The sequence below is a fragment of the Cyprinus carpio genome, chromosome B18, assembly GCF_018340385.1.
Source record: "Cyprinus carpio isolate SPL01 chromosome B18, ASM1834038v1, whole genome shotgun sequence".
Lineage (NCBI taxonomy): Eukaryota > Metazoa > Chordata > Actinopteri > Cypriniformes > Cyprinidae > Cyprinus > Cyprinus carpio.
Window position 1 is genome coordinate 7,599,259 of NC_056614.1, and position 19,183 is coordinate 7,618,441.

The 19,183-nt window shown below is 35.2% G+C and overlaps 1 protein-coding gene and 1 pseudogene across 4 annotated transcripts in view; both read right to left on the reverse strand.

The window, feature by feature from the left end:
• Positions 1 to 19,183, reverse strand: part of LOC109099272 (guanine nucleotide-binding protein subunit beta-5b-like) — a 60,649-nt gene that overhangs the window by 11,401 nt on the left and 30,065 nt on the right. The window contains exons 2-5 of one of the 4 annotated variants that reach the window (XM_042743687.1): positions 7,840 to 7,905; positions 7,032 to 7,175; positions 5,459 to 5,570; positions 1,712 to 1,848 (exon numbers count right to left, since the gene is read on the reverse strand). In XM_042743687.1, coding sequence (XP_042599621.1) covers positions 1,712 to 1,848; positions 5,459 to 5,570; positions 7,032 to 7,157 — 375 coding nt within the window. In that variant the 5' untranslated portion in view covers positions 7,158 to 7,175; positions 7,840 to 7,905. Of the gene's footprint in view, positions 1 to 1,711; positions 1,849 to 5,458; positions 5,571 to 7,031; positions 7,182 to 7,839; positions 7,906 to 19,183 lie in introns of all 4 variants that reach the window. The other 3 variants (XM_042743686.1, XM_042743688.1, XM_042743689.1) reach the window with 3 other exon arrangements.
• Positions 9,790 to 18,810, reverse strand: LOC109085001 (annotated as a pseudogene).

The following is a 19,183-nucleotide window of genomic DNA, read 5'->3' on the forward strand; positions in this document are numbered from 1 at the left end:
GGGGAAAAAAGTATGACACGTTACTTATATATACTGAGTTTCAGTTCACTTTTGTGAAAGGCTTAATTTGTTCACAGGAAGGAAACTCAAATGGCAGAAAGCGACATCCTACTTGTTTTCTTTATTTTACAAAAGCACAAAATTTTGTTTTCTTTGTGAGTGTACACAAATAAAAGCAGACATTTATACAGTGATGCAATATTAATAAGACAATAAGTGTTTAAAGTTGAAGTGACTGCACCGGCAAGCTTACGCGCACACACACACAAAACACATCAGTTCCAGCACTGCATTGATGTGGGCGCCGTCTTCTGGATTGGGGGTAAATTGCCTGTATTCGCTGTAAGGCCTCATGCACCGAACTGAGATGTCCGTACCGTGATGGTTCGGTACGAATACATGTATCGTTCCACCCCTAATATATATATTAATAAGTCAATATAGTCAATATATATATGACTACATTCACGGATTCCAAATCTTCAATATAATCTTGCTAGATCTGTCCGCTGCTTTTGACTTGGTTAACCACCAGATCCTCCTGTCAACCCTATTGGCAAAGGGCATCTCAGGAACCTCACTCCAGTGGTTTCAGTCTTGCCTCTCAGATAGGTCCTTCAAGGTATCTTGGAGAGGTGAGGTGTCCAAGTCGCACCATCTAACTACTGGGGTGCCTCAGGGCTCAGTTCTTGGACCACTTCTCTTCTCTGTCTACATGGCATCACTAGGCTCTGTCATTCAGAAACATGGCTTTTCATATCACTGCTAAGCTGATGACACTAATCCTGATGATCCGATGATAGCTGCTCGTGCATGTGCAGTGCTATCAAACCTTTACAATTAATCCAGAATGCAGCAGCAAGATTAATTTTTAATGAGCCGAAAAGAATGCACATCACACCTCTGTTTATCTATTTGCACTGGCTTCCAATAGCTGCTCGCATACAATTCAAGGCATTGATGTTTGCCTACAAAACCACCACCGGCTCTGCACCCCTTTGCCTAAATTAATTACTTCAGACTTATATGCCCTCTAGAAGCTTGCTTTATGCAGGTGAATGTCTCTTTATTGTGCCATCCCAAAGAGGGCAAAATCACTTTCACAGACTTTTAAATTAAATGTTCCCTCTTGGTGGAATGACCTGCCCAACTCAATCTGAGCAGCTGAATCCTTAGCCATCTTCAAGAATCGGCTAAAAACACATCTCTTCCATCTTTATTTGACCCTCCAACTCTAGCACTCTCTATTCCACTTTCTATACTAATTATATTCTTAAAAGAAAAAAAACTTGCCCCTTTTAGACTCGCAATCTATTCATTTAACAACTGCTTGTTTTCTTAAAAAACAAAACAAACAAACACTAGCTTCTCTATTCTTTTTGTATTCTATATATTTATTTTATTTATTTATTATACAATTATTTAACAAAAGCAAAGAAGGTCTCTAACACTAGCTTGTTCTATTCTTTGTCTATCTATTTCTTTTCTTTTTATTATATAATACTAAAAAAATGCTGCAGTACGTGTACTGCGTTAAGCTAACTGAGACTTGTTATAGCACTTGTGTATCATTGCTCTTTTTTTTTAATTTTGATTGCTTTCATTGTCCTCATTTTCGAAATCACTTTGGATAAAAGCCTCTGCTAAATGACTAAATGTAAATGTACACAAATAAAGAATGGTTAGGTATTGTGATGATATGTCCTGTTACCTGAGAGGAGCTGACGATTCTTCTCTTGTCCCGGCACCAGTCCACACACAGCACTTTATTTCCATGTCCTTTCAGGGTTCTCCTAGTCTTCATGACAAATTGACCCAGAGCCTCTATCTTCTCTGCCACTTGATGCACTGAAGTCAGAAAAATAAATCTACATTAACCACATCACCACCTGAAGCAGCACGTTTCCAAAAACTCCTTAGCATCAGCAAGATACAATACTTGTATTACTGTAAACAAACAATATCATCCTCTATTTCAATAGTAAAATTGTACTTTGATGGCACCCAGCATGCAGTAAAGCATGAATAAATTACATTGATGCATTGTTTAGTTTTTTAATTGTAATCTAAATATAGTATTATCACCATTGTTCCATTTTGTATGGCGAGTATTAAAAAAAATCTGGAAAAATAAGTGAAAGTGATGTGACATACAGCCAAGTATGGTGACCCATACTCAGAATTCGTGCTCTGCATTTAACTCATCCAAAGTGCACACACACAGCAGTGAACACACACCTGGAGCAGTGGGCATTGAGGGTGGAGAGAGCACTGTACATTCACTCCCCCCAGCTACAATCCTGCTCAAGACTCGAACTCGCAACCTTTGGATTGCGAGTTCGACTCTCTAACCATTAGGCCATGACTTCCCCCTATTGTTGTCTTGGTGTACAGATGACATTCATAAAATGTGTTATAATATATTCTCACATCCTTTATAAATACAATCCACATTGTAGTTCCTTATTTTAAAGGAATACTCCACCCCAAAATGAAAATGTACTCATTAATCACTTACCCCCATGTTGTTCCAAACCCATAAAAGCTTTGTTCATCTTCAGAGCTCAATTTAAGATATTTTGGATGAAGACCGGGAGGCTTGTGACTGTCCCATAGACTGCCAATTAAGTTACACTGTCAAGGTTCTCTCCATATCACCGTATGCTGCGTATGCTCTTCTATATCAGCCGCTCCACAAGTATGTGCTATTTCTACGTGAATTTAGCTTTGATTTGAAAGAAAACAGCGCATCCTTGTGGCGCGGCTGACACAGAAGAGCATACGCAGCATACGGTAATATGGAGTGACACAGAGGAGACTGTTGACAAAGGAATTGTTGAATAAAGTCATTTTTTTCATTTTCTTCGCTTACAAAAAGTATTTTCGCCGTTTCATAACGTCACAGTTGAACCACTGATAGCAGATGGACTATTCTGATGATGTCTTTCATAGTTTTCAGGACCTTGACAGTGTAACTTACTTTGTAGTCTATGGGACAGTCACAAGCCTCCCGGTTTTCATCCAAAATATCTTAAATTGTGTTCCGAAGACGAACAAAGCTTTTATGGGTTTGGAACGACATTGGGGTAAGTGATTTATGACTAAATTTTCATTTTGGGGTGGAGTATCCCTTTAAACTGTTGTGACAGAAACAAAACAAATCAGTCCCCAAAAATCTTAGTAAAACAATAATATCATACTGTAATTTTATGAATACAGGCCAATAACCCTTTGTTCCTGAAAAAATTGATTTACTAATCAGTGCAAGAATATTCCAAGTAAACACATATACTACCACTAATCAATTTAGAGATTAAAATATTTTTACATTTTTCACATTTTTCAGTTTTGTTGTATCAAGGAGTTTTAAACAGAATGTTTATAATAGTTTACAACTGAAACATAATCAGGGCTTAAAAAGATTTGCAAGCTTCATACTATCTCAAAAGGCTGTTATGAACAACCCTTTACTGTAAATAAACACGGACATAAACATAACATACAAAACACAGACAGTCAACTCCAAACATGACAAAACAACCTTAAATCCATTAGTAAAAAAGCATGTTGAGTGCCAGCATAGTACTGCAGGAAACTATAATGGTTAATGTGTATAAATACAATAAATTTCTTTAATGCAGACTAAGTCAGTTGTATGGAATCCTATAAGACATGTTATTTTCATGACTTCGCACTAAATTCTGCCACAAACATCTAAAAGACAGGGCAACAGTTCCAAAAATTCATGCCCTTTTTTAAAACAATTCTGAATATCTCAAATTTTTAATTTATAGTATAGAGGCCTGAATCGTAGTTACCAAAATGTAAAGGTTATATTTAAATTGAAATCTCTATGTAAAGATTTATATCCTGGTTTTCGTAATATATTAATCCTGTCCACATTATTTTATGGATATATCATATGGACAAGAAACGCATTAATGTCTAACATTCATATGCATGAATGCAGTCTAGCTAGGCTACGGTGCCTGTAAGGTGACGTGTCTGGTTCACATAGTTTTGTCGTGGCCACAATATATTAATTTCATATTAACTCGTGGAAACGTGATATTATGTCGTGGCCACAAGATCACTGTGTCAAGGTAACAACATCCTCATGTTGTGGCCTCGAGTTGCTATGTTGAGGGAACGTAATTTTTCTCATGGCCACGAGTTTAATGCATAAACAAACCTATGTGAACATAGCAACCCAGATGATCAGAGATGGATTCATTCATATTTTATTTTGAATTAAGAAATTATTATATTATTTATAATAGAAATTATTATATTATTAAATTATTATATAAACTAGGCCTTGTCCACCAGGCTGTATTACGTGCGATAGTCAGCATTCAAATTAAGTTTATCATGAATAAATGTTACATAAAGTGCATAATATAAAATAGGACTACAAGAAAAAAATGTATCCATCCAGCAGTCCTGTAAATCCATTAACTTGTTTGTTTGTTTTTTTTCCGTAATGTTTGTATATTATTATTATTATTATTAGACAATTATTATTGGTTATGTTTTTATATTCGTTTATATTAGTTTTTTCCCTTCATTTCGATCTCTTTACTTAACGTTCTGAATACTTTTTTTTTTTTAAATAAAAGCCTACTGTAAATGCTCGACATGCCAATAAAGCTTTGATTATGCTGACAGGAATTTTTGCTGGAATGCAGTTAAATTTAACATATATTTAATTTTATTCTGGCTAATTAATAGACCGTAATTATAAATATTATAGTATTTCGCTGAAGATTTAATCATTCACATAGTTTCATTTGTAAATGAAAACACAACACACTCATTTATCATCACACAAGGGCATAAATACAATCATAAAGTCAAAACTTTATTGGCATAATTGTCAGGCATTTATTTACAAAATATATTATGGTGGGCTAGCAAATGCTAGCATAATTATACAAAATGTTTACTAGGTAAAGCGATAAACAAAATGAAAGGGGAAATAAGCATATATAAAAACAAATATAAACTTATAGCCCTAATAAGTTATAATGCAATAATAATAATAATAATAATAATAATAATAATAATAATATACAAATATTAAATTAAATGATTAATGTTAATAAAAATGTTTTATCTATTTTTTATAATCCTGGGTTGCTATGGTAACGCAGGTTTGTTTACGCATTAAACTCATGGCCACGAGAAAATTATGTCTTTCACTCAACATAAGAAGTCGTGGCCACGAGAAATGGATGTAGTTCATTCAACATAGCATGTTGAAGGATGTAGTTACCTCGACAAAATGATCTCGTAGCCACAGCGTAATATCACGTTCCCGCGAGTTAATATGAGGTTCCCCTCAAATTAATATCTCGTGGCCATGACAAAACTAAGTGAACCGAACATGTCACTTTACGGGCACCGTACTAGGCTGCTCGCTGGGTTTTGACACACAGCAGCTGAGAGTTTTACTCACATTCGACGTCGTGCAGTTTAGCTCTCTCCTCTTCTAGTTTGGTTTTCAAAGTCTCAGACTCCGCTTTCAGTGTGTGGATGGTTTCACCCTTCGCTAGTCCCTGACAGGCCATCTTTAGAAAACACAGATGGATGACGGTTATGTCAATAAATATGCTCTTTATCATGAGCCGAGACTGATACAGCAGTCTGCACAGCTGATGATGCTCTGACGTTTGCGCAAGAGTCACGTGACACATCACCACCATCAGCATCACATTTATTTCTGGAGCTCACTGCCTGAAGAACAAAATCACATTTATATCCGATTTATATCATTTCATTCTCTCTTTAAAAACTGTTTCTAAATATTTTAGCCTCATTTTATTTCCATCATATTTTTATATTTAAACGGTCACTTGCAAATTTAATGTAGCCTAACTTCTAATTAATTGATTGCGTTCGCTGTTTGTAAATTGATTGGTATTTCATTGGTTACTTTTGTGACTTCAATACAAATACAAGTACTAAATAAGAGTGCTGTTCTCTAAGAGCCTAAATGTGTTTTCAGAAAGCTCACAGATAAAGCACTTTACACACGTGTTCTGTGTAAGTGATGACACGAGGATGTGGTTTTCAGTATCTGACACCTCTGAGACAAAACTCTGAGCCATTAAAACAAGTCAAAAGTATCAGTGTTAGTCAGTGTAACAATTTAACAATATACAGTTCTTAAATATGAAATAAATAATACTGAAACAACTAAATATTTGTTTTGAGATTTACTTTCAAAACAAAAAAACAGCAAGTTACTGTTAAAATTAATTAACATCCACAAATCCATTATCCCATTAACAAATGCTGATAATAATATTAATAATAATAATAAATCCAACATAAAATACATTCACAGATCCGTATTTTCAAATGAAAAGACAGAAGAAAAAAATCTAATCAAATAATAATAATAATTTAACCTCAAAACTGTCCAGGTGGATAAAACTCACAAATTTCAATGTTCAGATAAAATAAATCAAGATTATTAAGAGCATTTACATTCCATAAATGTGGTAAGAAAAATGAACATCTTTCAACAGCAGTAGGCTAATGCATATCGATGCAGTTACTTTCTTAAAACAAACAATGACTTTTTAAGCCAGCCAAAACATTTATAATTCAAATAGGCCTAAATTAGGGAATATGATCATGTGTTTCTGTCCCAAATCATACTCTTCTTATTTTCATTTACATTGTTGTTGTTGATTCTGGTATCACGTATAGTACTTGCTGTCTTGTGATGGCAGGGTGTGTTTGGTTCTATACTTAGAAATATAATGGCCGTGTTTCATGTACAAATCGTTGAGGTCTGTGTGTGGTATAAGGTGATATTTCATGAGTGTTTTTGTTATATATATACTCAGGAGTATTCATGTAATGTTATCAGTTTGAATACAACCCTTTTTTATACTCAAAATAATTAAAACAATGATAGCTGATATGATGGACAGAAATCATGTCCTGAGAGATGAAAGTATTAAAATATACATTGTGTTGTTGAACTGATCCTAAAGCAGCTAAAGTGTGGGATAACATACCAGCTCCACACACAGGGAGCAGTAGTTGATGGGCTCATTCTTCAGATAAATGTTCATCAGAGGTTTGTTCTGACTGCAGTTATCACATGGGCCAAACGTGATGGCCAAAAACGTCTGGTCGCACATCTTTGCGTCTGGTTGAGGCTGGACCTGAACACATGACGAGGGGAAAACAACTGTATTCACAATAACCAAATCCACACACACAAATCATGAATGTAACACTATTTGAAAAAAGACATACTCTCTGATATGCCCTAACCAAATGTCTCGTTTCAACAGAAAATGCATAACCATCGGGAATAAAAACTTGTCAAACCATTTCATGGGTTTTTAAATGTTTATTTTTGCCATGGTTTGTGCATTTACTATACAGACAAAAAGTAGTTTTTAAAATGAGCATAAAATGGTAAACAGAACATTTAGTATCTTGGTGTCAGTGTTTTAAGTGTTATGAACTAGTAGGAAATGTTGAGTCCATGCAATGCCAACTAATAAATAATTAAATACAAATACTAAAAATTCAAATTACAAATGTTTAGTTTTGTAAATGGAAATACATAGGCCAATTAATGGTCATCACTTAATCTTTTAATAACAATTGTAACCAATAACAGAAATGTTAATGTTACCAGAGTACAGTAATGTTCAATGTTTGACTGCATTCAAATACACTCAGTCACTAACTCGATCTGTTTACTTAAACAGAGCAGTAAAAGGACATGCTTTTGTTTCATAGTCACCTGTAAACACTCATAACATTTTCCAGATTTAAACTATATTGCAAAATCAGTTTATTTAAACTTGCCTTTCAAAAGATGTTTGTATCAGGTGTGTGCTTGCAGGCTGCAGTCTTAGGAGAAAGGGATTGAGCCTAGGAGAGAGGCAGAAGATAAGCTCCTTACTGTAGCATTAGGGTTTTAACCCTGCAGAAGTTTCAACAGCAGAAATAGTAGCCAGTCAGAGACAGACAATGTACAGAGAGTCTCAAAAATAGTACTGCTTAAGCTGGTTAAGGCTAACGCCCAGTAGTTCATCAGTGAAACAGCAGCAAAAAATAAAAAAATACATATGTGGTCTTCAAATGGCCGTTCAGATCTTAACTTTGGCCTTTATCGAATCGAGTAAGAGAGGAGTCAGCACTGGCTTTAAACTGACATTCAAGCATAACTGTGAAAAGAGCAAAAAAAAAAAACTTTTGTACTCCATGTAGTCATGCAAATTGTTTTGAGCCAAATCATGCAGATCCCCATACCTTTTGACCTGCTACATGCTGCAGAGATTAAAAGAGAATGGCAGAGAAGAGAAGAGGAGAGGAGTCATAGGCTTTTGACATTTCTGTTTTAAGTCACCAGAGGGAGCTGTTTTGACCCTCTTAAACCTAAAGAGGCTAGAAACGTTTGATCTGCTTAATGTTTCCCTCTACTGTTTTTAGGTGGAATTGTTGGAATTGCTGTTTTTACTTCTATCAGGCACAAGTGTATCGCCATGTTATTTTATTTTATTTATTTATTTTATTCTCACACTGGCTCTGCCCCTTTCTAACCATTTATACTGGCAAAATGTTACCACGTATGCTTAAAGTTAAACTTCACCCAAAAATTTAAATTCTGTAAACATTTCTGTCATGTAGCTCCAAACTGATCAGACTTTAGTTAATCTTAAAAATATATATTAAGATATTTTTTAATGAAACATGAGAGGTTTCTGTCCCGCCATAAAAAGGCATCCATGATGAATTGAGTGGTTATATAATAAAATATGCTGTATTGAGAACTGTATTAATCAAAAATAAAGGACAAATCAGAAACACAGTGGTTATGTTTTAACTTTTTTTTTTTTCAGGATTTAAGTTATTATATTAATCATGTGTGAGGTAAAAACCCTGTTAACAAAAATACATTCTAAGAACCTTTTAAAAATGTTACCAATAAGTTATATTTCTAAATGTTTTATGGATGTTCAAAACGTCCAGTTCTTTACGTATTTTAAAAACGTTTTCTCCTTTAGAAACAAACATTGAAGGCAACATTAAGAGAACATTCCGTTTGATTATTTTGCAAACATTATGGGCATGTAACTTTTGCATGTTCTCTAAAGCATCTGAAATTATTAAGCCAAAAAACAAAACAAAAAAAAAACAAATTACAAGACTTGTAACAGTAACAGAAAAACAGAAAACTTTTTATAAGGTTCCATAAAAAAACATGCTTTGAAAATGCTTCATAATTTTTATATGAAGAACCTAATAATCATTTATTTTCATTAATATTAGTTATTAGATTAATGCATTACTATACGATAACTAACAATGACCATGAATAAATACTTAAGAAAATAAAACACTGAACCGGTATTACAAAAAGTTTTTTAAAGTGTAAGTGAAGAATAATCCATGGTTGTGTTTGTCGTTATTTTGATCCATGAGTGGATGACAAAATAACCCAAATTGTGTTACTTTAAACCCAACATTTCATTTCATGAAACGCATAAAATTTTCAAGGTTTATGTAATTTTGTAAATTTTACAAGCCAGCAGATGGCCCCGTTGTCAATACTCTGCACACTCACATGATGTGGCACTTCATTGTACCATGCCAGGGTGATGCTGTAGCAACAGAGAGTTAGGGGTGTGGAGCAACCATGGTTAAAGAAAACTTTAAAACATTAAAATAAGAGACAGAAATGCATACTTATTTCAGAGTGATTTTAATTCAAAGATTAAGATGTACAAGATGGTGCACCCAAAAATGCAAAAGAAAATAGAAAAAGGAAAATGAATAGTCCTGCTTTCTAAATAAAAGAGCCAATGACTAATTGTTAAAGTCATTGCATCACTGCAGCTGCTGTTAGAAGCTCTGGTTGCTATAGAATTTGATGTTTCCTCATTCAAATAGATAGGAGCTGTACTTGCATGACTAAAAAAGCTGTCTGAGAGGCATTTCAAAGTTGGATGACTTGCCTTAAAGGGACTTTGACTTAATTACAGATATTTAGGAAAATGAACTTGTAAGGACCAACCAAAATGAATAAACAGTTAGTTTTTAGCTATGGTGGATTTGATCCATTCAGTGTAGCGGCACACCTCAGTATAAACCCCAGGACGGTCTGGTTTAGCACAGTCGAAGCCAAAGGAAACAATTAATTTCAGTTTCAGTTGGCATACTATAGGTACACCTGAATCCCCCTGAGAAGAAAATTGGAAAATTGAAATGGAAAACATTTGCATTTGTATGTAAATTTCAAACACATATAAAAAGGAAGAAATCAATTACATACCTGGCATGCGTCTTTCCCTCCATTAAAGAATCCAGCACAGAACATGTTCTTAGTTAATATTTTACCATACACACTCTTACACGTCTCTTCTGAGAGTACAGGCAAATTCAAACACTGCAGGACAGAAGCAGAGCCGGCTGGAAAGAGAATATGAGCAGTGTTAAAACGTTTCATCTTCTACATATCTAATGGTTGCATGCAGGGTCGACGCAAGCATGGAGCGAGGCCAAGTTTGAGTTAATGCATGTGAGGCCCCATCATGCATCAAGCTCAGAATCTTTTGTCAAAAAGGATGCTAATTGAAACGTTTTATATTTAAATATATGTAGACAATTTTAATACAAAATAAAATAAGTTTAATACAAGTTTTATTTTAAAGTATTTAAAGAAGATTTTCATTACTCAGCCATCTCACCTGCAGTTCTGCCCCATCCAGAAACCAAGCACTTCTCCCCTTCAGAGGGGCATTTTTTCTGGCAGACGGATTGGCTTCACATACTCGTTGAGGGTGACAGGTTTTTTCAGCTTGATCAGCATGATATCATTGTTATTAAGACTATCATTGTATTTCGGGAAAGGAATGATCTTCTCCACTTTGATCTCCTGCTCTGTGTTTTCATTAGTTTGCAAATTGTGCCTTCCCAGGTGGACAAGGAGACGATCAAGTCTGTTTGACAAGCAAATCATAAATGTACAAATACATTTCAAATTAAAATATTCCAAAGTAGAGCTGGATCCCAGTGTTCAATAGACTAGTTAATGGAACCAAAAGGTACTCTATAGTGAAAAAGGAGATTGATGAAGTAAAAAAGTGAGGTTATATACTCACGAGAATCTGCAGTGAGCAGCAGACACAACCCATCTTTCATTAATCAAAGATCCTCCACATAAAAATCTATTATCGAAAAGGAAAGCTTGCCAGGGCTGGGAGTGGGGCTTACATTCATAACCTCCAATGATTTCATCTCCTGAGCTGAAATCTTTATAAAAATGCATTGTTCTTTTATTAACAGTAATGATAAAAACTATCTATAATACAGGTCAGTGTAGGTATAAACTAACAATAATGAATTGTCATGTTATTTCAATAGTCTAGACATTCTACTAATTATAAGTAACTTTGCAACTAACTCTCATTAGAATATTTGTAGACTGTTAAGCTAGGGTTAGATTTAGTAGAATGAGTTGACTATAGTCTGTTGGGGGACCATCAAAATAAAGTGTTAGCAGCAGACAGTCTACTAATACTAATGACTGCTAGTTGCAAAGTTTCTTATAGTTAGTAGAATGTCTAAAGTGGACTATCAAAATAAAGTGCTACCAGAATAACCGATAAGAGAGATCTACATACCCACAACCGCAACCAGTAGAATGAACACAGTGGTCTTCATTGCAACTGAGGAGAGGAGAGAGCACATCTGTTAAGTCCAGGAATAGCATTTACGTTTTTAAGCAATCGATTTAACACTGACACATACAGAACAACCAATAAGATCACGACTAATGATTTGAAGAAAAAAAAAAAAAAAAAAAAAAAAAAAAAAACACGTGGGACAACAATTTTTTTTACACAGTTTTGCATGGGAATGATAAATGCAAATGTTGACTTAGTATAAATCATTGCACGAAAAGGTGCGTTTCCGGACTGTTCACGTCAGCACACAAACATTTAAATTAAACATTTAAATTAATTAAACAATTTAACTACGTGTAATTAAAAAATAAAACCAATACTACAATGTTCAGAAAAACATCCATGTTATTGCACAAAGCTCCGTTTTTGGAATTACCATTTTATGTGTTTTATAATAATTTTACAACTTTTAATGTATACAATAATATAAACCCATTAAACAACAACACCATTTCATATAAAGGTATCAAACCAACTGTAAAATATTCAGAATATTATTCCTTATTATGCACAAGGTGTGGTTTTTTAGATTATGCCTTAATTGTTTTTATATACAGTACTGAATCCATATTTTTCATATGTTTTATATACTCTATCCACTTAAATTAATTAAACTCTGACACCGTTTGAGATAAAGGTATCAAACCAACTGTAAAAATATTATTCCCAATAGTTGGCAGCTATGGCCTTAGCAGACAAATCAAATGAAAAACTAAACAGTGCGAGCGAGGCTACATTAGTCACATTATAAAATGAAGTTGTAGGTTGTGTTTTAATAATTACGTATCTTATTTATCTGAGGTAAATTAAACCAAATACTCAGTAGCTTATGCTCGATAAAGAATTAGACAGCACAATGAGCCCATCGGGCGGTTGAATTTAAAAGACTGATTTTGCTAGCCGTTCGCGGGTTGCCATGGTAACGTCGAGGGTGGGCGGGGTGCTGAACCAGAGAACGCAGGGATTAATGCATTATGACGTCTGATAATTCCATGTAGCCTGGGGGTCTCTGTGTAGTCTTGCTAATTGTTCAGTCTCATATGCCTCATATGTATTTACCAGGAGATTAAAAATAATTCAAGTGGAATAACAATATTTGGTGCTGAAGGAGACGGAGCTGAGTTCCGGCATGGTGTGTTGTGGACCCGAGGAGGCGAAGCTGTGCTCCGGCCCAATTTAACCTATGACTGTAACCACTTAAATTAATTAAACTCTGACACCGTTTGAGATAAAGGTATCAAACCAACTGTAAACATCTCTAAATATTATTCCTTATAATGCTCAAGGTTGTGGTTTTAGAATATTAATCCTTTTTTTTCAGTACTGAACCCATTTATATCCATGAAACTTGAACACCATTTAAGCTGAAGATATCACACCAGCTGTATATTTTTCAGCTCATTAATCGTTTTTTTTTTTTTTTATAGAGAGTAGCTACTGAACTTTTATTTTTTTATTTTTATACATAACTTGAACACCATACATACATGCATATACATACACACACACACACACACACACACACAAACAACCAAGACACACACACACACACACACACACACATTAAATATATATACAGTACAGACCAAAGTTTGGAAACATTACTATTTTAATAATAATATTAAATTAATTAGTATTCTCACTTTCAATGGGCATGGCACGTAGTGTGAACAATGTGGTTGACAGTCTGGGTAATTTAGGCTATATGTAAAATAATCCAATCGCCCTCTTCCCAGACATTTCTAAGATACATTTGACATATTTAAAATAAAAACAAATTCTCGGCTCGTCTTGATTGAACTTCAGTGAACGTATTCCATGATGGGTCGTTCGCGAATGAGCCGACTCCAAGAGCCGGCTCGTGTAGGTGAACGACGAGAGCTGGCTCGCATATCTAAAGAGCCGAGTCTATTTAAAAAAATATATAGCCTATAGAAATTAAATCATTATGTAATATTTAAATAATGGATGCATTTTATTTTATTTAAAATAATTGACTAATTCAAAGAACAAAAAAAATATTATATAGGCCTAAAGGCGCACATATTCGTTTCGACTGTCTGATCAGCCTCACATTCTGTTCCTGTCAATCATACACGAGGTGTCAACCAATTATATGGCATGAGGGAGGGGCCGAGCCATCACACACAAACACACACACACACACACACACACACACACACACACACACACACACACACACACACAGTGTCAAACTCGGAGAAGAAACAGCATCAGCCCCTCGAAAGTAAGGCAGCTTGCATTTCTGAATGCAAATCTCTCATAAAATAAAAAATATGATCAGCATTGTGTGTGTGTGTGTTCATGCTAGTTATACAAAACATAACTAGTGAGATAGTTCATGCTGGTTATATAACATGGCAAAAAAGATGGACCAGTTTAATCCTTTCAGTTATTTTTCTTTAATATGGGTTTTATTATGTTGTTCAGATTCAGATTGTATTTGTTTTGTAATGTTGTTGTTTCTATATTAATATGGGTTTTATTATGTTGTTCAAATGTTTAATAGTATTCTTTTTTCATAACAAATCAATGCATTTTCAAAGAAATTGTGTGAGACATTGTGAGTATGAATTCATTTAATAATTTAATTAGAATTGTTTTCACACCTATCATAGTCAAGACATTATTGTTTTTTAAAGAGCCGTTTTTGAGCCAAAAGAGCCGGCTCTTGTCAGTGAGCTGAGTCAAACGAGCCGGCTCATGAAAAAGAGCCGAAATGCCCATCAACCAATAAGATTCCATGTATGATGTCGCGTTTTCATTGGTCAGTCGTTGAAGCGTATTTCTGATTGGTTGTTGCCGTTTTGACAGCGTTTATGCCAAGTGCAAAGAGAAAGAATTCGAAGAGAAGAGTACTTGGCCATGCGCGAACGCACGGGACACAGTCTAAGCACATACACGCTTACTTTAAGCGAAGAGGAGAGATTCGCGATTGCACTGAACACGTTTTAAGTGCAGGCATACTCTCTGAGCGAGCCCAGATAAAATTCTTACAAGAGCAACGTGTATCTGAGAGCGCGTGCCCAGTTCCCGCGCGCGAGCAGAGAGATTCGAGCTCCGCACATTTTATTCCGCGCGCGAGCAGAGAGATTCGCGCTCGCACATTATATTAATGTACTTTCGCGCTACAATAATGCGCTCTCCACATTTGACAGGGAAATAACGCCATAAGTCTGAGCTGAAGGCGACGAGGGGCAGCTGAGCTCAAGACGATTACTAAAAGCTATCTGGGAAATAATGTATTTGAATTAATGTTTAGAAAAAAGCTACTGTAATCCACTAAATAGGCTTTTTCAAGGTTGTAGTATGTACCTACAAAACTTACAAGTTTGCCTATCTCCCTTACCGTATGTACAGTACACAAATATTTTTAGAAAGAAATATAGTAATTTATCAATAGTTTTTTTATGTTCCAAATGTTGTAGTACATCTCTAGTTAGGAGACTGGCTTACTACAGGTGACATTTTGCTCTAATGTTTTGATTAGGGCTCTCCTTTACTCTCTGAGCCTGCTTCTGTCTCATCTTCAATGTAAGTAGGGGAGAGTGGGGTAAGTTGACACCCCCCCTGCATATTGGCAACTGTACTCATTTACTGTCATGTGACCATGTATTTTGGAACCACCCATCATTTCTGCCAGACTGTGAAAAGGGGAAACACATTGGGGGACTGGAAGGCACCATGGCTGTAGCCAGGGATTGAAAATGAGTGTGGTCTGGGTGGGAATTGTGCTATAATAACGCCATTCATTATACACACTAAACACTTTAAAAGAGAGATATCTAGATGTTTGTGAAAGATGTTTTCTCTGTTTTGGAGGAATGAGCATTGTTAAATTATATCACATTGCACCATTACTTTAGGTTAGGAGTATATAATTTTATCAGTTGTTTATTATTTATTAAGCAATACATAGGCATATTACTGTTATATTTTTTATTAATAACCATTGCTATATAGATGATAACTTTCTCTAGTGCCCTTATGAATGTTGTTGGCACGACTGAAAATTTAAGTACAATATAAAATAGCATAGACGTAACATACTTGTTCTACAGATCTCTGCACTAGTGTTATATGCTACTGTTGTGATAGCGTTGATAATGTTTCTGACAGATAATATCATGATAGGGTTTTTTTTGTGTGTGTTTTTTTTGCATTTGCCTTACCGGATGTGGTATCCTCTCAGCAGTGTCTGTGGGTTCTTTTGATTACTATCAGTTTAAGGTCTGGCAGTGTTGCCAGATATTGCTATGAAACCAAATAAAAATAAATAAATAAAAATATCTTTCCAACTGTAGTCACTAATGGCCAACAAATTCTCTGTGTAGTCTGTTTTTAGGAAGGCTACAACTTTGGTGTTCAACATATTGTTTCAGAAACAAACAATTAAATATTGAAATTTAAACTTCATTTGGTTGGTTTTATGTTGTTAAAGTTAAATTTAAGAGAAGAAATATGACTGTCTGTAAAAGGAGATTATTAAATTAGTTTTTAAATTATTATTTCACATGGGTTTGAATCAGATTTGGTCTGATTACTAGTAATGATTTTTTTAATTTTTTTGTCTAACATGGATATTTTGTACAACACTTTTAGAAGGCTGAGTCATTACTGAAACACCAATTACTAATTCAGCGGCTCAACCACTGACTAATGTGGATCGTAATGCATCTACCTGTTAATGCAATGACCTTCGGGTGGTCTCCACTCTCCAGAGAGCGGCACACAGATTGTGAGTGATGCTGCGGAGCGGGCGGGAAACACGGAGTGGATTAGCGGAATCAGCAGAACTTTAGCAGAGCGGTAACAGACAGCTTTGAGCTGGTATGATGGGGGGATTGGTGAGAGGGGCACCTCAGCCGATGAGGGCAAAGGGGAAGGGGATCTAGCCACCGGGCCACCCCCCTGTGCACGGCCCTGTTCTACCTGTTGTTAGACAGTCTATTTACAGTGGCACTAACTGCAATGACAGCACAATAAGTGGCTGTGCCCAGCATTAATAATATTTAGGGTGTAGCATGCAAATTAATTTTACAAAAAAACAATTACATAATTTTATTAACAATAGACTACATAATTTTTCTGTGGTATGCTTTGTTTTAAAGACAGCGAGGAGTGCTATAGGTTCACGAGAATTCATCTTTAAACTAAACTACAGATCACATGTTATGAGAAATATTTTAGTGAGAACAATGATGCCCACTTACTTCGATATTATGGTGGACACTGTTGGATTCAGTGGTTGAACGGCCCATTGTCCGGTATAGGACCAATGATAATAGCTTACTGTACAACCGCAGCTGCACGGAGGTGTTGATGTCGTGTGAATGCATCTCAACAACATAATGAAAAATGCCACTATATTTGAAGGATATAACTAGGAGAAAATGGTAAGATTTGCACGTTTTCTTTTTAAAATACTTTGTCAGTGACAAGCCGAATCAGACAATTGTATTTACACTGCAATAAATATGGGCCTATCTGTTTCCACTAAAAATAGCTAAAAGATATTCATCAGCAAAACTGCATACATTTAATTGATTTTAATTGTTTAAAACAATTGAAATAGTATTTGGCTAGTGTAAAAGAATGAGATCAACTCTATTCTAAAATATATCTGAGAACAACTTTAAACCATTTTGTTTTATGGATATTTTCATATATTTATTATAAAAGATAACAAGGATGCTGGTTAATTTTTAGCAATATGATATGGCTTCTTTTTTGACCTATAGAGTTTTAGCCAGCAACAGCGAATGTCACGGTGGATTGTGTTCACCGACAATGTTTTCTGGAAGTATTCCTGAGCCCATGTTGTGATTTCCATTACAGTAGCATTCCTGTACGTGATGCAGTGCCGTCTAAGGGCCGAAGATCACGGACATCAAGTATGGTTTCCCTGCCTTGATCCTTACGCACAGAGATTGTTCCAGATTCTCTGAATCTTTGGATGATATTATGCACCGTAGATGATGATAAATTCTAACTCTTTGCAATTTTTCACTGAGAAACTCCTTTCTGATATTGCTCCACTATTTTTCGCCGCAGCATTGGGGGAATTGGTGATCCTCTGCCCATCTTGACTTCTGAGAGACACTGCCACTCTGAGAGGCTATTTTTATACCCAATCATGTTGCCAATTGACCAAATAAGTTGGTCATCCAGCTGTTGCTTATATGTACATTTAACTTTTCCGGCCTCTTATTGATACATGTCCCAACTTTTTTGGAATGTGTAGCTCTCATGAAATCCAAAATGAGCCAATATTTGGCATGACATTTCAAAATGTCTCTGTTAAGGAGTTTGCTTTGGTTCCGAACTACTTAGATGTCTGAGCCCGGAGCAGCCGTGATTGACACACTATGTTACTATGCTCACTTGATTGCCCTGTGCTAAACCAAAAACGTATAGACGAATGTTGACGTTGAAATCCAAAGTGGTCCATTTATTTTAATACAGCATTGTCCATAGCAGTTTCCATCAGTGTAACAATACAAAGCGCCGCGCGCAAGCGGTCAAAAACCCTTTGCCGTTCCGGGTCAAACACCTGTAGACAACATTGTATCTGCTGCCTTTATACCTCAGGCCAAGTTACAAACATGCGCCATCCAGTGTTAAACAAAGAAATTACAACCCAAATACAAAGCAGCATTTGGCTCTAACATTCTCACTTTCAACATTTGATATGTTATCTATATTCTATTATGGATAAAATATAAGTTTATAAGATTTGTAAATTATTCCATTCCTTTTTTATTCACAATTTGTACAGTGTCCCAACTTTTTTGGAATCGGGTTTGTATTTATTAAGCAATACATAGGCCTATTACTGTTATATTTTTTATTAATAACCATTGCTAGATGATAACTTTGTCTAGTGCCCTTATGAATGTTGTTGGCATGACTGAAAATTTAAGTACAATATGAAATAGCATAGACGTAACATACTTGTTCTACAGATCTCTGCACTAGTGTTATATGCCACTGTTTTGATAGCGTTAATAACGTTTCTGACAGATAATATCATGATGTGTTTTTTTTGCGTTTGCCTTACCGGATGTGGTATCCTGTCAGCATTGTCTGTGGGTTCTTTTGATTACTATCAGTTTAAGTTCTGGCAGTGTTGCCAGATATTGCTATGAAAACAAATAAAAATAAATAAGTAAAAATAACTTTCCACCTGTAGTCACTAATGGCCAACAAATTCTCTGTTTGTTGTTTTTTTGGGTTGGCTACAACTTTGGTGTTCAACATATTGTTTCAGAAACAAACTATTAAATATTGAATTTTAATCTTCATTTGGTTGGTTTTATGTTGTTAAAGTTAACTTTAAGAAAATAAATATGACTGTCTGTAAAAGGAAATTATTAAATTATTTTTTAAATTATTATTTATTTCACATGGGTTTGAATCAGATTTGGTCTGATTACTAG